The sequence below is a fragment of the Camarhynchus parvulus genome, chromosome 5 (assembly GCF_901933205.1).
Source record: "Camarhynchus parvulus chromosome 5, STF_HiC, whole genome shotgun sequence".
NCBI classification, from domain to species: domain Eukaryota; kingdom Metazoa; phylum Chordata; class Aves; order Passeriformes; family Thraupidae; genus Camarhynchus; species Camarhynchus parvulus.
The window spans coordinates 17,166,072-17,181,082 of NC_044575.1; the positions used below are offsets into that span (position 1 = coordinate 17,166,072).

The 15,011-nt window shown below is 53.5% G+C and overlaps 2 protein-coding genes across 3 annotated transcripts; one reads left to right on the forward strand and one right to left on the reverse strand.

Annotated features, from left to right (window-relative positions):
• Positions 1–1,750: 1,750 nt before the first annotated feature.
• IRF7 (interferon regulatory factor 7) lies at positions 1,751–5,371 on the forward strand. 2 transcript variants are annotated; one of them, XM_030949787.1, is made up of 11 exons: positions 1,751–1,868; positions 1,946–2,108; positions 2,339–2,501; positions 2,583–2,665; positions 2,823–2,868; positions 2,975–3,079; positions 3,153–3,350; positions 3,465–3,590; positions 3,735–4,115; positions 4,276–4,394; positions 5,092–5,371. In XM_030949787.1, the coding sequence occupies exons 1-11, from the start codon at positions 1,846–1,848 to the stop codon at positions 5,236–5,238; spliced, it is 1,554 nt and encodes a 517-aa protein (XP_030805647.1). In that variant the 5' UTR covers positions 1,751–1,845; the 3' UTR covers positions 5,239–5,371. The 2 variants fall into 2 exon arrangements, with proteins under 2 accessions (XP_030805647.1, XP_030805648.1); XM_030949788.1 differs by having other exon boundaries at positions 3,168–3,350.
• A 439-nt stretch (positions 5,372–5,810) lies between these two features.
• LOC115904048 (malignant fibrous histiocytoma-amplified sequence 1-like) lies at positions 5,811–12,792 on the reverse strand. The gene is made up of 10 exons (XM_030949106.1): positions 11,903–12,792; positions 10,996–11,287; positions 10,413–10,599; positions 9,310–9,500; positions 8,722–9,209; positions 7,398–7,555; positions 6,754–6,913; positions 6,251–6,321; positions 6,044–6,150; positions 5,811–5,828 (listed from the first exon to the last, which is right to left on the reverse strand). The coding sequence occupies exons 1-10, from the start codon at positions 12,790–12,792 to the stop codon at positions 5,811–5,813; spliced, it is 2,562 nt and encodes an 853-aa protein (XP_030804966.1).
• Positions 12,793–15,011: the final 2,219 nt, after the last annotated feature.

Consider the following 15,011-nt stretch of genomic DNA (forward strand, 5'->3'; position numbering starts at 1 on the left):
CACAAAAGGAAACCATCCTAGAAAGCTGAATATCCTGGATAACAAAGGGGACAAGACAATTTCTGTAAAACAATGTAGGAAATTCCATGTGAGAACTAGGGGCAAGTCATTGAAAACAAAGGGGGGAATACTCAGGAAATTTCTAGAAAGCAATGGGGGAATTTCCTACAAGGCTATAGGGGGGATAGCCTAGAAATAAAAGTAGGGAAATTCCATGAAAGCAAGGAGGAAATTCCCTCAAATACCTGGGAAATTCCTGAAAAGCAGAAGTGACATTGTGTAAGAAAGTAACAGTGACATTTCCGAGAGGGGAAATTTCACAGAATGCAAAGGAGGAATTGGTGGTGCAAAAGGGGAATTGCCTGGAGAGGATGAATGATACTTCTTGGGAAATAATTTCTTGCTTCCCAGTGTGAGGAAAATCCACAAACACCAGATGTTTGTGTCCAAAAAGGAGGCAGAGGAGTTCTTCAACTTTATTCGAATAAAGTGGGAAACCCCACCAGGGCAGACACCTGTGGTGTTTTCTCTCTGGAGGTTTCAAAGAGTGCACCCTCCTTTTATCCTGAACTCCCGGCTGCCTGTTGCCCTCTCCCTTTCCCCATTGGCTGAGGCACCAGGAAGGTTCAGCCTTCCAGAACCACCTCCCACATATCCCGCCTTGAACCTACCATTTTACCCTAAAGTTCAGAAACTCCGGCAGTGCGGACCCTTGTCTGTTTCAGGAGCAGAACTGCCTGAACTCTGCTACAAACCTGCTGCCCAAAGTCAGCAGAGACATTGGGACCCATTTCAATAACATTAACATCCAACCTTCACCCAGCAAATATTTGTAAACACATGAGCTTTCTTCTCACCAGGGAGTAACAGTCATGGGGAAATTTCCCAGGAAAGCAATGGAGATCCATCCTCTAAGCAGAGGGAAAAATCGTAGACAGGGATGGAGGACTCTAGAAAGCAGTGAAGACATTTCCCAGGAAACAAGGAGGAAATAGCTTGCAAAGCAACTGGGAAATTTCCTGGAGAGCAACGGGGGACTTCTTAGGAAGGAAGTGGGGGATTTCCTGGGAAACAACAGGCAGTGTTCTGAAAAACCATGTAGAGTGCCTAGTAGGCAGTAGGGAGTTCCTGGAAAAAGAAATTTCCTCAAAAACAAGGTGCACATTGGGAAAAAGGCTGCAGTCCCATGCTTCAGCCACACTGACCCCTCCACCCCTTCCTGGTCCTTGGGTAAGGAACTGGAAAAACCTCTCAGGGAGTTTGGGTTGTTTTTGCTGCTCCCCACAGAGCTCCAAGGGCTCAGGGAAGAGCCGGACGGTCGCTGTTGCTACCCTCGACCCACCTCCTGTCGGGGCCATGGGCTGCTTCGCCTCTGCCTCGGTGCTCGCACTTCGGCCTTTGTTGGTTTGTCATTTTTGGCAGCACGGCCTTGGCGTGCAAGCCAAAGCAGTAGGGAGAAGAAGGATTAAAATAAACATCTGGACATGGCCCGGGGGTTTCCAGCTCCGGGAAGCCCCGGCTGGAGCGGGTGCGGCCGAGCCCCGCGCTGCGGGATTCCCACGCTCAGCTTTAGGTCCAGTTTATGGATTTTAATTACACATACTCCGGGCAGGGCCGTGCGCGGGGCGCGCAGCGGCGCGGCCGGGGCCGGAGCATCGCTCGGGCGCCCCCGGCAGCGGCAACTCCGCCCCGCCGGGAGCGGCGGCACTTTCACTTTCGGAAGGGACACGTGATTTCCAGGAAAACGGGAGGGGCGGATAAAGGATCGGGAAAGAGGCGGCCGCCCCCAGCGCCGAGGTCGCCGCCCGGCACGGCACGGCACGGCGGCTCTGCGGACCCGGCACCATGGCAGCGCCGGAGAAGGAGGGGTAAGCGGCGCCCAGGACCCCCGGCCCGCCGTCTCCGGGTGGCCCCAGTTCCCCCCGGTAACGGTCCCCGCCCGCAGGGAAGCCCAGAAGCTGCGGTTCGGACAGTGGCTGCTGAACGCCATCAACAGCGGGAGCTACCGGGGGCTGCGCTGGATCGACTCTGCCCACACCATCTTCCGCGTCCCCTGGAAGCACAACGCCAGGAAGGACATCACCAGCAGTGACCTGGAGGTCTTCAAGGTGGGTGGCATGAGTGTCGCCAGCAGGGACGGGGAGATCCTCAAGGTGGGCGGGGTGGCGGTCGCCAGCAGCAGCCTCAGGGTCTTCAAGGTGCGTGGGATAGGATGGTGACCAGCAGCAAGCTGAGGTCTTCAAGGTGGGAGCTGGGGAGATGGGGAAAGACCAGTCATCCCTGGAAACCTCCCTTCTCATGGAGCCAGGGACCCCATGTTCCCTCCTTGCACCCCCAGGGCTGGGCAAAGGTCAGTGGGCGGTATGAGGAAGGCTCTGAGGACCCGGCCAAGTGGAAGACCAACTTCCGCTGTGCCCTGAGCAGCACCCACTTGTTCAAGCTGGAACAGGACCATTCCAAGCGTGGTGATGACCCCCACAAGGTCTTCTCCATTGTCTCAGGTGAGCCTCGCCCCATGGAGGGGCTGTGTTGGATGGGCTGGGCCATCTCAGGGCCTCCCATTCCTAGTGCTCTCCTTTCAGCCACCCTCCAGGACGGCAAGGACAGAGATTCCAACATCCCTAACCCTGTGGTGGACCAGAAGGCAGCACAACAGCAGCTGCAGGTAGCTGGGTGGGCACAGCAGGCTGGGGGGGTTCCTGCTGCCACTCAACAAGCATTGCTCCCAGGCTGCAGCCCAGCACCTGGCCAAAATGTGGGCTGGGACAGGCTGGGTGCCTGGCAACCACAGCAGTAAGATCACATTCTCCTTCCCTTTCCAGCTGGAGCTCCACCCCCAAGACATGGCCTCAGCCATTGCTGTCCCAGGTAAGCACTAGTCCCACAACCTTTTTTTGGGGGAGGACACCCACAAGGCTCAGCTGGGACTGATTTTGTGGCTGTGAGACATCCTACCCACTGTGCTCCCCCTTAGGAAGCATCGACCCTGCAGAACTCTCGATTCTGGAGGAGCTGTTGCAGCAGTGTGACATCTCTCCCCGTGACCTTGGCTCACTGGCCCCATCCTGGGTGCCCGCAGGTGAGACCAGCTCTGCTCACGGGATGCAGGGTTCGTGACTGCCTGGGTGAGTGATCCCAGCACCTTCCCACAGGTGATTTCCCTGCAGGGGACACTCCCCACCAGGACATTGTGCTCCAGCCTCACCAGGACACCCTGCTCCAGCCTTATGCAGACACCAGCCAAAACAGCTGCTTCCCTCCCACGACATTTCCACAATGGGTGCCCGCAGTGGAGCAGCCCACCTTGGACACCTACCAACCAACAGGCCTCATGCCACCAGAGGAGACAGGTGGGTGCCATGGGACAGGATCTGGCCCTGGCTATGGGAATGCCATAGTGGGGTGGGAACAGGCCAGGGTGGCATCTGGAATGGTGATACAGTGCTGCTCCTCTCCTGCTGCAGGGGCCATGCCACCGCCGTGCCACCTGACGGAGGGCACGGTCCCCATGCAGTACGTGGCAGAGGCGACGGTGTTCATGCCCGCCGCCAGCCCTGTGCCACAGCCACGGCTGCTGATGGATAACACAGGTGAGGGTTATCAATTATTAATAGCTATAAATTATTATTAACAGTAATTAACAGTAATTAACAGTAAACATGCATGGGGGCTGCTTTGGGGAGGGGGAACGTTTCGGTTTGGAGGATGTGGCTGCTGATCACTTCCTGGTGCAGATGGCATCATGTCCATCCTGGATATCACCATCTACTACCGGGGGAAGGAGCTCCACCGGGAGGTGGTGGGCGGCAGCCGCTGCCTGCTGACGTACCAGTGCCCCAGCCTGCTGGGTGAGCCGTACCCCTGGCACGTGGTGCGCTTCCCCAGCCCCGCCGGCCTGCCCGACCGCAAGCAGCGGCGCATCACCGAGGAGCTGCTGGGCATGGCAGGGCTGCAGCTGGAACATCGCGCCCACAAGGTCTTTGCCACCCGCCGGGAGAAGTGCAAGGTGTTCTGGGCCTTGTCCCGGCAGCTCGAGGGGGTCGAGGAGCCCCCACCCAACCTGCTCTGCCGGGACCAGGAAACGCCCATCTTTGACTTCAATGAGTTTTGCATAGGTGAGTAGGGGTGTCACGTAGTTCCCCGTGTGTTGTTTTCTGCCCAGCCTCGTTTGGGGCTCATGGGAGCCAGCCCCAGGATGTTACAAGCATCCAAACCCTCCCAGCCCCTCTGTGCCCCCAGGCTCACCCCAAAACTGAGCCCTGTTTTGCCTCACAGAGCTGAGGGACTTCCGCAATGGCCAAAGGCGGCGATCCCCTGACTTCACCATCTACCTCTGCTTTGGGCAGGCCTTCTCCAAGACCAAGCCTAAGGAGTCCAAGCTCATCCTGGTCAAGGTGCAGTAGCCAAAACCCTATCCCACTGCTGCCCAGGGAAGGGGAGAGATTCATGGAGGCCAGGGGACCTGGGACTCTGGGTGCCTGAGGAGGGGGACCCTCAAGGTCAAGTTGGGTGGGAGATGGAGGGTCTGGGTGCCTGAAGAGGGACCCCTGGGGACTGAGGCAGGTGGGATCCTGGGTGCTCAGGGATGGGGACTCCTAGCTGATAGAGAGGTGATGGAGTTTCCTCAGGGACTGGGCAGGGGGAGCCTCAGGGGCCAGGGGAGGTGAGTGCTTGGGTGCACAAGGAGGGAGGCCTTCTGTGTGCAGTGGAGATGGAGACTTGGGAGCTCTCGGGATCTGGGGCAGATGGACATCTGGATACCCAAGGAGGGGGTACCTTGGGGGCTGAGAGAGGTGGGGGAATTAAGTGACAGGGAGGGGGACTCTTCGTGGCATGGGGGGCTGCATGACCAGGGAGGGAACCCTTGGAGACCAGGGAAGAAAACATGGGTGGAGAATGGGCCAGAGAGCACTCGGGGTCTGGGCAGGATGGTGTGGAAGGCAGCTGCCCAGGGACAGGGACCCTCAGGGGTTGGGGCAGACAAAGGGTGCCCCAGACATCTCCTCCCTGCACTTCAGGAGGACAGGGCTATGCAGGTTTTTGCAGCTATATGAGGCAGCTGCCCCTAACCCTGATGTTTTGCTGCTACAGCTGGTGCCCAAGTTCTGTGAGTACTGGTACGAGCAGGTGCTGCAGGAGGGAGCCTCCTCCCTGGACAGCCGCACCATCAGCCTGCAGCTCTCCAACTCCTTTGACCTCATGGAGCTCATCGAGCAGTGCAACATGCAGCTGGGCTGAGCCCTCCTGCCCCGCTCCCCATGGCCCTGGCACGGGCGCAGGACCACTGAGCATCCCAGGCTCTGCAAACCACCACCCCCCAACCCAAGGACAATTTCAATGACCAGTCCTGAAGCTCACACATTGCTTTTCCTCTCTGTCAGCTTCTAGTGTGTGTTTCTGTGGAGTGTGATAATTTACAGATTTCTTTTCTTAATTTTTCCAAGTTAAAAAATATATATATAGAAATGTAGTTCTCTCTTGCCTGGATATCTGCCTCTGCTATCAGTCTGAAATCTTCACCACTCCCTTCTACCCCCAAAACCATGGGAGCCCGTGCCCAGCCTTGTCTCTGCAAAGTCCCTGCTGGCAGGGGTGGGCTGGTATCAGAGAGCTTTATCAGCACCTTCTTCCCCTTAAATTTCAGTGGATGAGGTGACTTCCCAGTGTGAAGGGATGCATTTATCAATGCATTTATCAATGCATTTATTTTCATGCATTAAGGCTTCAAACATGACTCACAAGCAGAATGTGTTGAGGACAGCTTGGCCTGGGCTAAACAAAAGTAATTCTTCATTGAGCACTGCCCAGAGCTACTCACTGGAGATGTTCTGGAAAAATAAGGCAGTAAGTACAACATGGAGCACCCAGACCACCAGCTCAGAGGTGCAGAGGGGGTGGTATCTCAGGGAGGAGTGTGGAAACCAGAGGGCTGCCTGAAGATGGGGTGTGCCCTCCCCAGGCTGCAGGCAACTGCACCCCCTCATTTCAGGAGCCTGACCATCACTGTTGGTCCCTGGGCAAGGGGAGGTAGCAGTGTCCTTACCTGCCGAGTGACCTGGATGCTGCTGGGCCCAAAGGTGGTGGTGCCGTAGCTTGTCACGTAATAGTGAGCAGAGGGCTGTGCTGGGGGCTCCTCCAGTGCCCTGGGTACTGTGCGAATGGGGCACCCTTAGCCCCTTAGCCCCATGAAACCCTCAGCCCTCTTTCCCCTGAGCACAGCAGTGGCACAAACTCGGGACACTGGGCTCACCTTTGGGCAGGAGCAGCTCTGCACCAAAGCGGTGCCCGCACGTCCCGCAGGTTTTAACATCTTCCTTTGTCCTGTGGAGGAAAAAGCCCAGGAAAGAAGGAGCAGGAGCTGCTCTCAGCACTTCCCATGGAATGTGATGCCAAGGCAATGGAATAGGTTTGCTCTTCCCACCCTGACCTGAGGTGCAGCTGTTGGTGGGACAGCCGTTGCCCTCCCAGGTGCCTGAGCACCTTCAGTTCCTCATGAAACAGGGACATGTCCAGAGTGAGCATTATGTGCCTGAGCCCCAGAGTCTCAGCTTCTTCACCTTTCCCCCCATGCTCCAATTTCCCACACCAGTAAGTGTGAACACCACATGGGACACGAGCTGCTAAGAGCACTGTGGTGCCTGGTGAGTTTCATGACTAATTTCACGTGGCTTTTAGACGCTGACCAGCCTCACCAGCATTGCAGTAGTGACCACTGGGCCCCACCCTTGCTGGGGGGGCACAGTGTGTACGTACGTGGCGCCTGTGCCATCCATGTCTGGCCAGAGGAACTCTGCAGGACAGCCGGAGGTTCGGCAGGGAGACTTCACACACACGTGCAGCCCTGGCCACTCCTCAGCGAGCTTCTGGGTGATGAGCACAACTGCCACGAGGAAATCCCAGGCAAACTGGAACCCTTCCAGGCAAAAAGGAGAATGTCTCACTTTCTTACAGCCTCCAGCCACAGCAGCCCAGGGTTCTGTTGTGACCACAGAACCCACACCTCAACTGTCAGACTGGCTCCATCCCCAGTTAACCAAACGTCCATAAGGAATTTAATGATACATTGGAAGAGCTTCCCAACTTGGGTGGCCCTTTTGGTTATCACTTGAAGATCCAGCCTTAGACTGTTCTCTGCTGGGGCCTTCTGGGGAAGTTCAACCCATTTGCTCCATGATGAGAATGAAAACTTGGCTTTCCACTTTCATGTGATACCTCTAGAGGAGTCCTGAACAGAATTCCATGGAGAAAGGGGAAGTGGACTGCTGATGGACCCAGGCCAGACTAGGGCATGTGGCAGAGGCCTCTTGGGACACCTCCCATAGGGTTGGAGGTGGCAGGAGCAGAGCTAAGGAGAGACATGGGGTTGGGAGTCATGAAATATGGATCAGGGATCTTACCCGTCCTTTCTGATGGCTTTCTGCTGCGGAGCTCCAGGTAGCTGTAGGCCCTCTGGTTATTCTCTTTGACCAGCAGAGGTTTGCCATTGCATACAAGCAGGCAGGTCACCTTGGCCACCCAGTGTGTGGAATAGAAGGAGCAAACTTTCACCAGGAACCTGCAAGGAAATTGCCCATGGCTTTCATCACTTTTCTCCTAGCTTACCCCTAATGCTGGAAAAACTGGATGGACTTGAAAATATGAACGAAGTTTCAGTAAGAACAGACAGCAAATGAGGACCTTTCCCTACTGAAAGCTCAAGCAGCAAGAACAGCCTCTTAAAGCAAGAGATCCTCCCAGAGTTGGCCATCTTGTCCTGGTTTTGCCTGGGGTGGAGTTAATTTTCTTCCTAATAGCTGGTACAGTGCCGTGCTTTAGATTTAGGATGAGAATGATGTGGATAACACACTGATGTTTTAGTTGCTGCTGAGCAACTAACATCAAGTCAAGGATTTTTCAGGTCCTCAGGCTGCCCTGCCAGCGAGGGGGCTGGGAGGGGACAGCCAGGAGAGCTGACCCCAAATGACCAAAGGGATATCCCATATGCAGTGGCATCACACTCAGCATATAAACCTGGGGGAGAGCTGGCTGGGAGACCATTCCTTGGGAACAGGCTGGGCATGAGTTGGCTAGTGCTGAGCAATTGTTTTTTATTTGCATCACCTCTTCTTCTTGGGTTTAATTTCTCTCTTTGCTGATTTCCTTTTCATTACAATATTATTATCACTATTACTGTTATTATTATAATTTATTTAAACTATTAAACTGTCTTTATCTCAACCCATGAGTTTTCTTGCTTTTCTGATTCTCTCCCCAGTCCAGCTGGGGAGAGCGAGCAAGTGGCTCTGTGGTGTTTGGTTGCCAGTTGGGGTTTAACCACAACACCATCAGATAAAACTCTAGATACAAGTCCAGAAAACCAGGAGACATTCCAAAAACTGGTATATTTCCAACACCCATAGAAACTAGAACATTCTTGGGTATGACTGAGACCTCTGCCTGCCTGGATGGACACAGATTAGCCAAACACCCCTTGAGATGAAAGGGGAACCAGAAGGAGTGTGGCCTTTGCTCACATCCAGGCAGTGAACATCGCAAGGGGTTCACCCAGGGCCCTACACGTGTGTGGCCCTACCAGCTGAGAAGCCAGCCTGGTATCTTGGCTCCCAGCCTCAGGCCTCAGCAGACACAGTCTCAAGAGCCAAGGACTCACTGAGACTCATCCTGGCACTGCACCGAGCAAACTCAATCCCACCTCACTGATGGCCAGAAACCAGTGCTTACCTCTGGAAGAAGCCCTCAGGTATTTCGGGTGAGAAGTAGGCACGGATGTGGAGGTCCTCGGGGTGATCTCCTCCCCAGACCTCAGACACTTCCTCTGTCTGGTTCAGATAGGTTGGGAACAAGTACCAGGACTTGCCTTGGCTCTGTGTTGTCTCCCATGGCTTCCCAGGCACAAACTCCCTGGCCTGTGGGTTGAGTGCCCCAGTGTGCTTCACCTCCAGGCAGAGCTCAAAGTGCTCCAGGAGGCTGAAGAGCTTCCCTCTCCCTCTGTGAGGCCTGTGTCCCATGATTTCCTCAAAGACATCCCACATGCCTTCCGAACAGAGCTGGTGCTTCACCAAGGCACGCACAGCCTGGTGGCACAGCATTGCCTTGGACTTGAAGGTCCACACCCAGTTGGCCCTGTCTCTGATGGTGGCGTGCTCCCCAATCAGCGTCTCCACAGAGATGCTCTCCAGCTGCTGCACGAGCTGGTGCCGCACCAGGAGCTGCATGGGAAGAGAAGGAGAGACGAGGTGGCAGTGAGAGGAGCCCAGCAAAGCTGCAGAACTTGGGCTCTACAGAGATGGCCCTGATCCCCACACTCACCTTGAACATGGTTATTAAAAATGTAGGCTGGAGGAAGACGGTGCTTTCCAAGTGCTTGATTTCCTCATACCACACGACGAGCCCAATGCGGTGGAGGTACCGCAAGATGTCCTGGAGGAGCTCTCTGCTCAGGCTGGCCAAGTTCTTGTGCTGGGAGAGTTTGCTGAGTAGGTACTGGAGGTCCATCATGCCTAGAGGGAGATGCAGGAGATCAGCATGCATCTATCAGACACAGCATTCCAAGGCAGATGCTTCAGAGAGCCACCAAAGACCCACGTCACCTATGCCATTCTTGGGGAAGTAGCTGGGATCAGTGTGCTTGGTGACTGTGACCAAAAATGTTCTGCCTTTCCTCAGCTGTCCAGCTGCCACCCTGAAGCTCCCACAACTTTGCCTTGCCTCAGCAGTGGGAACAGCCTGCCAGGACTTTCTGAAAAACAAAGCTAATACTGTTTTTTTTTTTTTTCTATTATTGTTTGAGGAAGCAAGTTTGTTTCTAGCCAGAAAACCTCAGACTGCCAGTTAAACCTCAGAGTGCCATTCAGCAATGTAGAGAGACAGGCAACAAAATCTGACTTATGTCCACAAAAGAAAAGCATTTGCTCCTCGTTCTCTAATCTTACAGTGGCCAGAAGGGCCAGAGATGTCACTGGGAACTGGTGGAATTAATACCTGCTTTAGGTATATTAGCAAGGGGCTGGAGCTGCCTGCTGGTTCTGCTAAGTCACAGGACACATGGAAAAAGGGTCTAGGAAAGGGTAGGGACCATTAAATAAGGTTAGCAGGATGTAGATTTGAAAACCACATAGCTGCATTAAAGCTGTGCAGCTCCTTCTTGAAAGATGTTTTTAATTGCTTTTACAGGGAAAAGGGGAGAACAAAAAACATCACTGGAAAGCAAGAAACCAGACCTGTGAGGTGTGCTCAGTATGAACACTGCAAGGTCTTGAGCAGTGACTCCATTGCCACATAAACAAGGCCAGAGGGTGCAGCAAGCACGGGGGAGCCCATCCCCAATTCAGGAAAGCACTGGAGAGAGCCTGTCGCAGGCCGGGACAGAAGCTCCTCCCAGAAAGGCGTGGCAGAGGTGACAGAGCGCTCACCGTGGGCGGCCACCTCCTCGCTCTCTGCAATATCCGCGATGGCCGCTTCCACCTGCCTGTAGACGGGCGGCAGCACTCGGACAACCTCCGGGAAGAGCTCCTCATTCCTCACATGCTTCAAAATAGTGGCCTCGAGCTTTCTGATGGCATGCTGATCCGTGCAGTTGACAGCAACTAAGTTTAAGATCTGGAAAAGAGGAAGCACATACCTGACAAAAGCACATCCAGAGGAGTTTTTTAGCCTGTGAGGTAAAGGAAGGACCTAATGCCCATGAGGTGACCCAGAGTGAGAGAAGCCACTGGCTCAGTTCAGAGGCACTTCCTTCACACCTCTGTTCTACAGCAGTTCCTGAAAATCACCTGGTCACCCCTCACACTCCTCCTCAGGCACTTGCTACAAGCCACAGAAGGAGATGCTCATCACCTACAAGGAGAAAGGACCCTGCAGATCACAGCCAGGGGTTACCATGCCCACCCAGCCTGGTGCATTTGCACCAGGTCCCCTTAGCCAGCAGCACACTGGGCTGCCAGAGACAGCAGGGTGACCTCAGCCAGTCAGAACCCAGGATAATCTCAGCCCTACGGTTAATGTGCAGCTCTCCATCTCCTTCAGCCTCTCCCACTGGTCCACGTAAAACTTGGGCTCCTCACTGCCCTCCAGGTTGTCGATGAAGTGAGCAAGGTTGCTTTTTCTCTCTGCCAGCATGGCTGTGATCCTGGCCATGATGTCACGTGTCTTCTCTGCTACCTCCTGCTCCTGGCAGCAGTCCACATGGGTTCCCACAGGAAGCACCACTGAATTTGGGACTCGCATGGACAGGTTGTTGATCCAGAAACCAACGAGTTCCTTGAAAGTTTTGTCATTAGTTTGGTACCTGGGGAAGAGAGAAAAAGAAAATCCCAAATTTACATCTCACCCTCTGGATCTCCAGCCAGCTTCCACCAGCACAGGCCTGACCACGCACTGTGCTGTCCCAGGAGCTCACTGGACAAGAGCTCAGATCTCAGAATCTGAGATGCAGCCTACGGACATGGGCTGTATTCAAGCTCATCCTTCAGTTCCCCATCCTTAAGCTAAGGGGTATAGCAGAGTAAAACCGTGCTGTGAACGAGAGCATCCCTCTGTAGCACCAAACCCAAGCCTGATACTCCCTCCATGTTCAGGGACCACCACAGGATACAGGAGCGATCACAGGTATTTGTTTCCTGCAGAAAGCAAGTCCACTTAGATGGGGTTCAGCTGTCACATAAGGAGTTGATGCTTATTTCAACCCTTCCAAACAGAAGCCTTTGGCAAGGCGATGACAGAGCTGGTGGATTAAAAGGTTGATCTGCAAAAATGGGGAGAGGGAGAGCCATCTATGCCAATGGTGAGAAGACCAGGCCTCAATGTCCAATGGAAATGGTGTGAATTTGTGCAGTCCAAAGTTTCCCCAGCTCCTTTTTAGTTTGCCCACTCCACCTGGAATCCAAACCTGCTCAGCACTTACATGTGAAGATTGATGACGAGGATGACAAGCGCCTGTGGGGTGATGAACACGTGGTGAGTCATGTAGTATTCCAGCTGGCCAGCAAAGTCCCAGAAGAGAAATGTGAAGTCCTCAATCTGGAACTCACTGATCTCTATCCCAACTGTTCGCTCTTCCTTGGGCACCAGTTTGGATCGCCCTTGCTTCAGGCTTCTGCAGATGGTGGACTTCCCTGCCAGCGAGGCCCCCAGGAACATGGTCTTGACCCTCTTGTCCTCCTGCCCCGAACCATGCTGAAGCTGGTTGAAGTAATTGTGGATCTGCCGAATGCCACCAGCACACACTTCACTGGGTGGCTCCCGGAGAGGGTTCCCACTGGCCTTAAACATTTTCAGGGACTGTCCCTGGAAGAGCTCCCTGGGGAGCCGGCGAAGGGCGTTGTTCTGCACATGGAGCTCCTGTAAGCGTGCCAGCTGCAGGACAGGCTGCGGGAAGGTGCGGAACAAGTTGTTGGAGATGTTCAGGTACTGGAGGCTGCCCCCACAGGCTGCCAGGTCCCTGGGGAGGGCACACAGACGGTTGTTGTTCAGCCGCAGGTGCTTAAGCCTGGGGAGATGGGAGAAAACCCCCTCTGGGATGATCCGGATTTGGTTCTGATTCAGCTCAAGCCTCTCCAAACAGACCAGGCTCTGGATTTCATTGGGAAAGTCCACAAACTCATTCTTGGACAGTATCAGCTTCTTGAGATTGCAAAGCTTAGAAATGCCAGTGATGCTCCTGAGCTTGTTCCTGTCGAGGTCAAGGCTCTCCAGTGTGGAATTGCTCAGGACTGAGGGAGGGAGCACACGCAGCCTCTGGGTAGAGAGATTCACTTCATGCAATCTGTCCTCCGGCTCCTGACCTGGGCACATGGGACAGGGAAGGTGGTTAAAAGAGACTTTGACCTTTGGAATTGCAGACCATTTTTTCCTTTTTTGCATGACTTTGGGATAATTTTGGCCAGCAAGGAAAAGCAGAGGAGCTGGTTGAACCGTGCAATCACAAATACTGCTTGAACAGCTCCTGTGTCCTCTCAAGAGAGGAACTGAAGCTGAGGATCTTGGCTGGGACTGAAGATGCAGGAACAGTTCCCACCAGATGTTGACCTGCAGCCCAATGTTAACAGATTTGCTCTCACGCTTTGAGCCCTGCAAGAGCTCCAGCCACAGATGCATCCACCCCAAAACTGGGTTTTCTAATCCCAGCAGTGGGCTGCAGGGGCAGAGCTGACGTCAGGACAGCTGCTCCCCAAATAACTCGCCCAGCCCACTCACAGCTCGACCACAGCTATGGGGATGCACAGAGGCCAGGGCCAGTGAGTTCAGACACTTCCTCTATCACATCCTCCCGCCTCCAGATGATGCTGTGATTCCCTGCAGGGATACTCCCAGCCCTGAGAGACTGGGGAAATAATGCAGGGATGCTGGGGTTCCCCAACAGACAGGGAACACAGGCAGGGACTCAGTGATGGCTGAGAATGTCCCCAGAGAGGGTTTAGGGAAGAGAGGTTTGCAGGTGAGGAGAGCGTCAATGGGATGGGGATCACACGATACCAGAGCAAAACATGGTTAGATTTGCTTTCCTCTCCCTTTTTCACTTCCTCCCATGACGCCAAGCATGGCATCCCCTTATGCAATGCACCCAGCTCAGGACTGACTCATCATTTCTCAGCATCACCACTGAAACGTGGGATATGCTCCAAGCCCAGCAGGAAAGCAAGCCTTCACCCTCTCCCACATGCCCAGTCTCTCCCTCAGGGACAAGCCAAAGAACTCCCACCACCACCACTGAGCAGTGAAGAGCCAGGGCAGCTACTCACAGGCTCTGGGCTGGGCCATGACTGCAGCGTGGCCCCAGCTGGATCCTCCAGGCGCTTGCCTCCCCCTTTCGCTTCCTCCTCTTGTGCCGCTCCCGCCTCCCCGAGCTCGGCCAGAGAACCCCACCCTCTCTTTCTCCATCCAACCTCAGAGCAGCTCTCAAGAACCTGAACATTTCTGGCCAGATGGCAGGGCCAGGGTTATGTCCCAAAAGCAGTACTGGAGGTCACCTATGGGACAACCATGGTGGCAGAGTAGGTCCTGAGTCAAATTCCTGGCGCAGCATCCCTCCCTGCCTGTGCTGAACAAGCTTTTAGCATCACCACACTTCCACAGGAATGAAAGGACACTAAAAAGAGGTTATACTGTTACCAAACTATTGCATGTATTGAATAAATAAGATTCCTTCCCTTAAACAGCATCTGATCCAAGAAGGCCAACCAGAAAGGGGGAAAAACCCAACCAAGCAGTATACTCGGTATAGAGAGTATACTGTTTTCTAGAACACACCAGAAGAGGTATTTTCAGGTATGTTTCTCATTGCCTCTCCCAGGAGGCAGCTTACAATTTGATAATTTTATTTTAATGGCAGACAGAATGAAAGAACCAGTATTCTTGTTCATGTAACTTCAGTAGAAAGCTCATGCAGAAGGTGTAGTTTTCAGTCTCAGCACTCCTTAGGCAATGGCAGGTGCAGAGGTAACAAATTCAACAGGCCTTACAGTGCAGGCATTCCTAACACATCCTGCAACAGGCTGTTATCTTTACTGCCAGTTCAAGGGTAACATTAAACAAGAATTTAAAGCAGTGAAACAGCCTGAGGAATGAAACAGACTGACACTATCTTCCTGGTAAACAGTGTAGTTGCTTCTATTGTTTGGTCAAGCCTTATTTTTCACACAACCTACCTTTTTTCATTCTGTATACAGACAGGTTATGGCAGAATTGCTCCTCTGAGACATTCAGAGATGTCCAATTTCCAGCCTAAATGTATGCACGACTAGATCACATTCTCTCATTCTTGTGCCAACAGTGCCATTAAAGTTTCTGAATTTTTATTTTTCAAGAAATCTATCAGCTGTGTTTGTATTTACAAGCCCACACCCATGTTCCACATATGTATTCTGAGTTTAGCTTGAAAACTGTAACTTCTCTGCCAGCTGTTCTTCTGTAGTCAGTATTGTGTCTTTTCCAAAAATCTGCAAAGCAACTCCAAAGTTATCACTTTCTTATGGTCCATCCAGGCTGCACTTCCATAGAGGAAGCATACAGAA

What these genes read in the sequence shown, in the direction of transcription:
- LOC115904048 (XM_030949106.1), bottom strand. Translation starts at nt 12,792, where the DNA reads ATGTGCCCAGGTCAGGAGCCGGAGGACAGATTGCATGAAGTGAATCTC. An exon ending in TGGAGAGCTGCACATTAACC is followed by an intron (nt 10,600 to 10,995) that starts GTAGGGCTGAGA and finishes CCTCTTTTCCAG; the next exon opens with ATCTTAAACTTAGTTGCTGT. An exon ending in TTTTAATAACCATGTTCAAG is followed by an intron (nt 9,210 to 9,309) that starts GTGAGTGTGGGG and finishes CTTCCCATGCAG; the next exon opens with CTCCTGGTGCGGCACCAGCT.
- IRF7 (XM_030949787.1), top strand. Translation starts at nt 1,846, where the DNA reads ATGGCAGCGCCGGAGAAGGAGGG. An exon ending in CCCATCCTGGGTGCCCGCAG is followed by an intron (nt 3,080 to 3,152) that starts GTGAGACCAGCT and finishes ACCTTCCCACAG; the next exon opens with GTGATTTCCCTGCAGGGGAC. An exon ending in CATGCCACCAGAGGAGACAG is followed by an intron (nt 3,351 to 3,464) that starts GTGGGTGCCATG and finishes CTCCTGCTGCAG; the next exon opens with GGGCCATGCCACCGCCGTGC.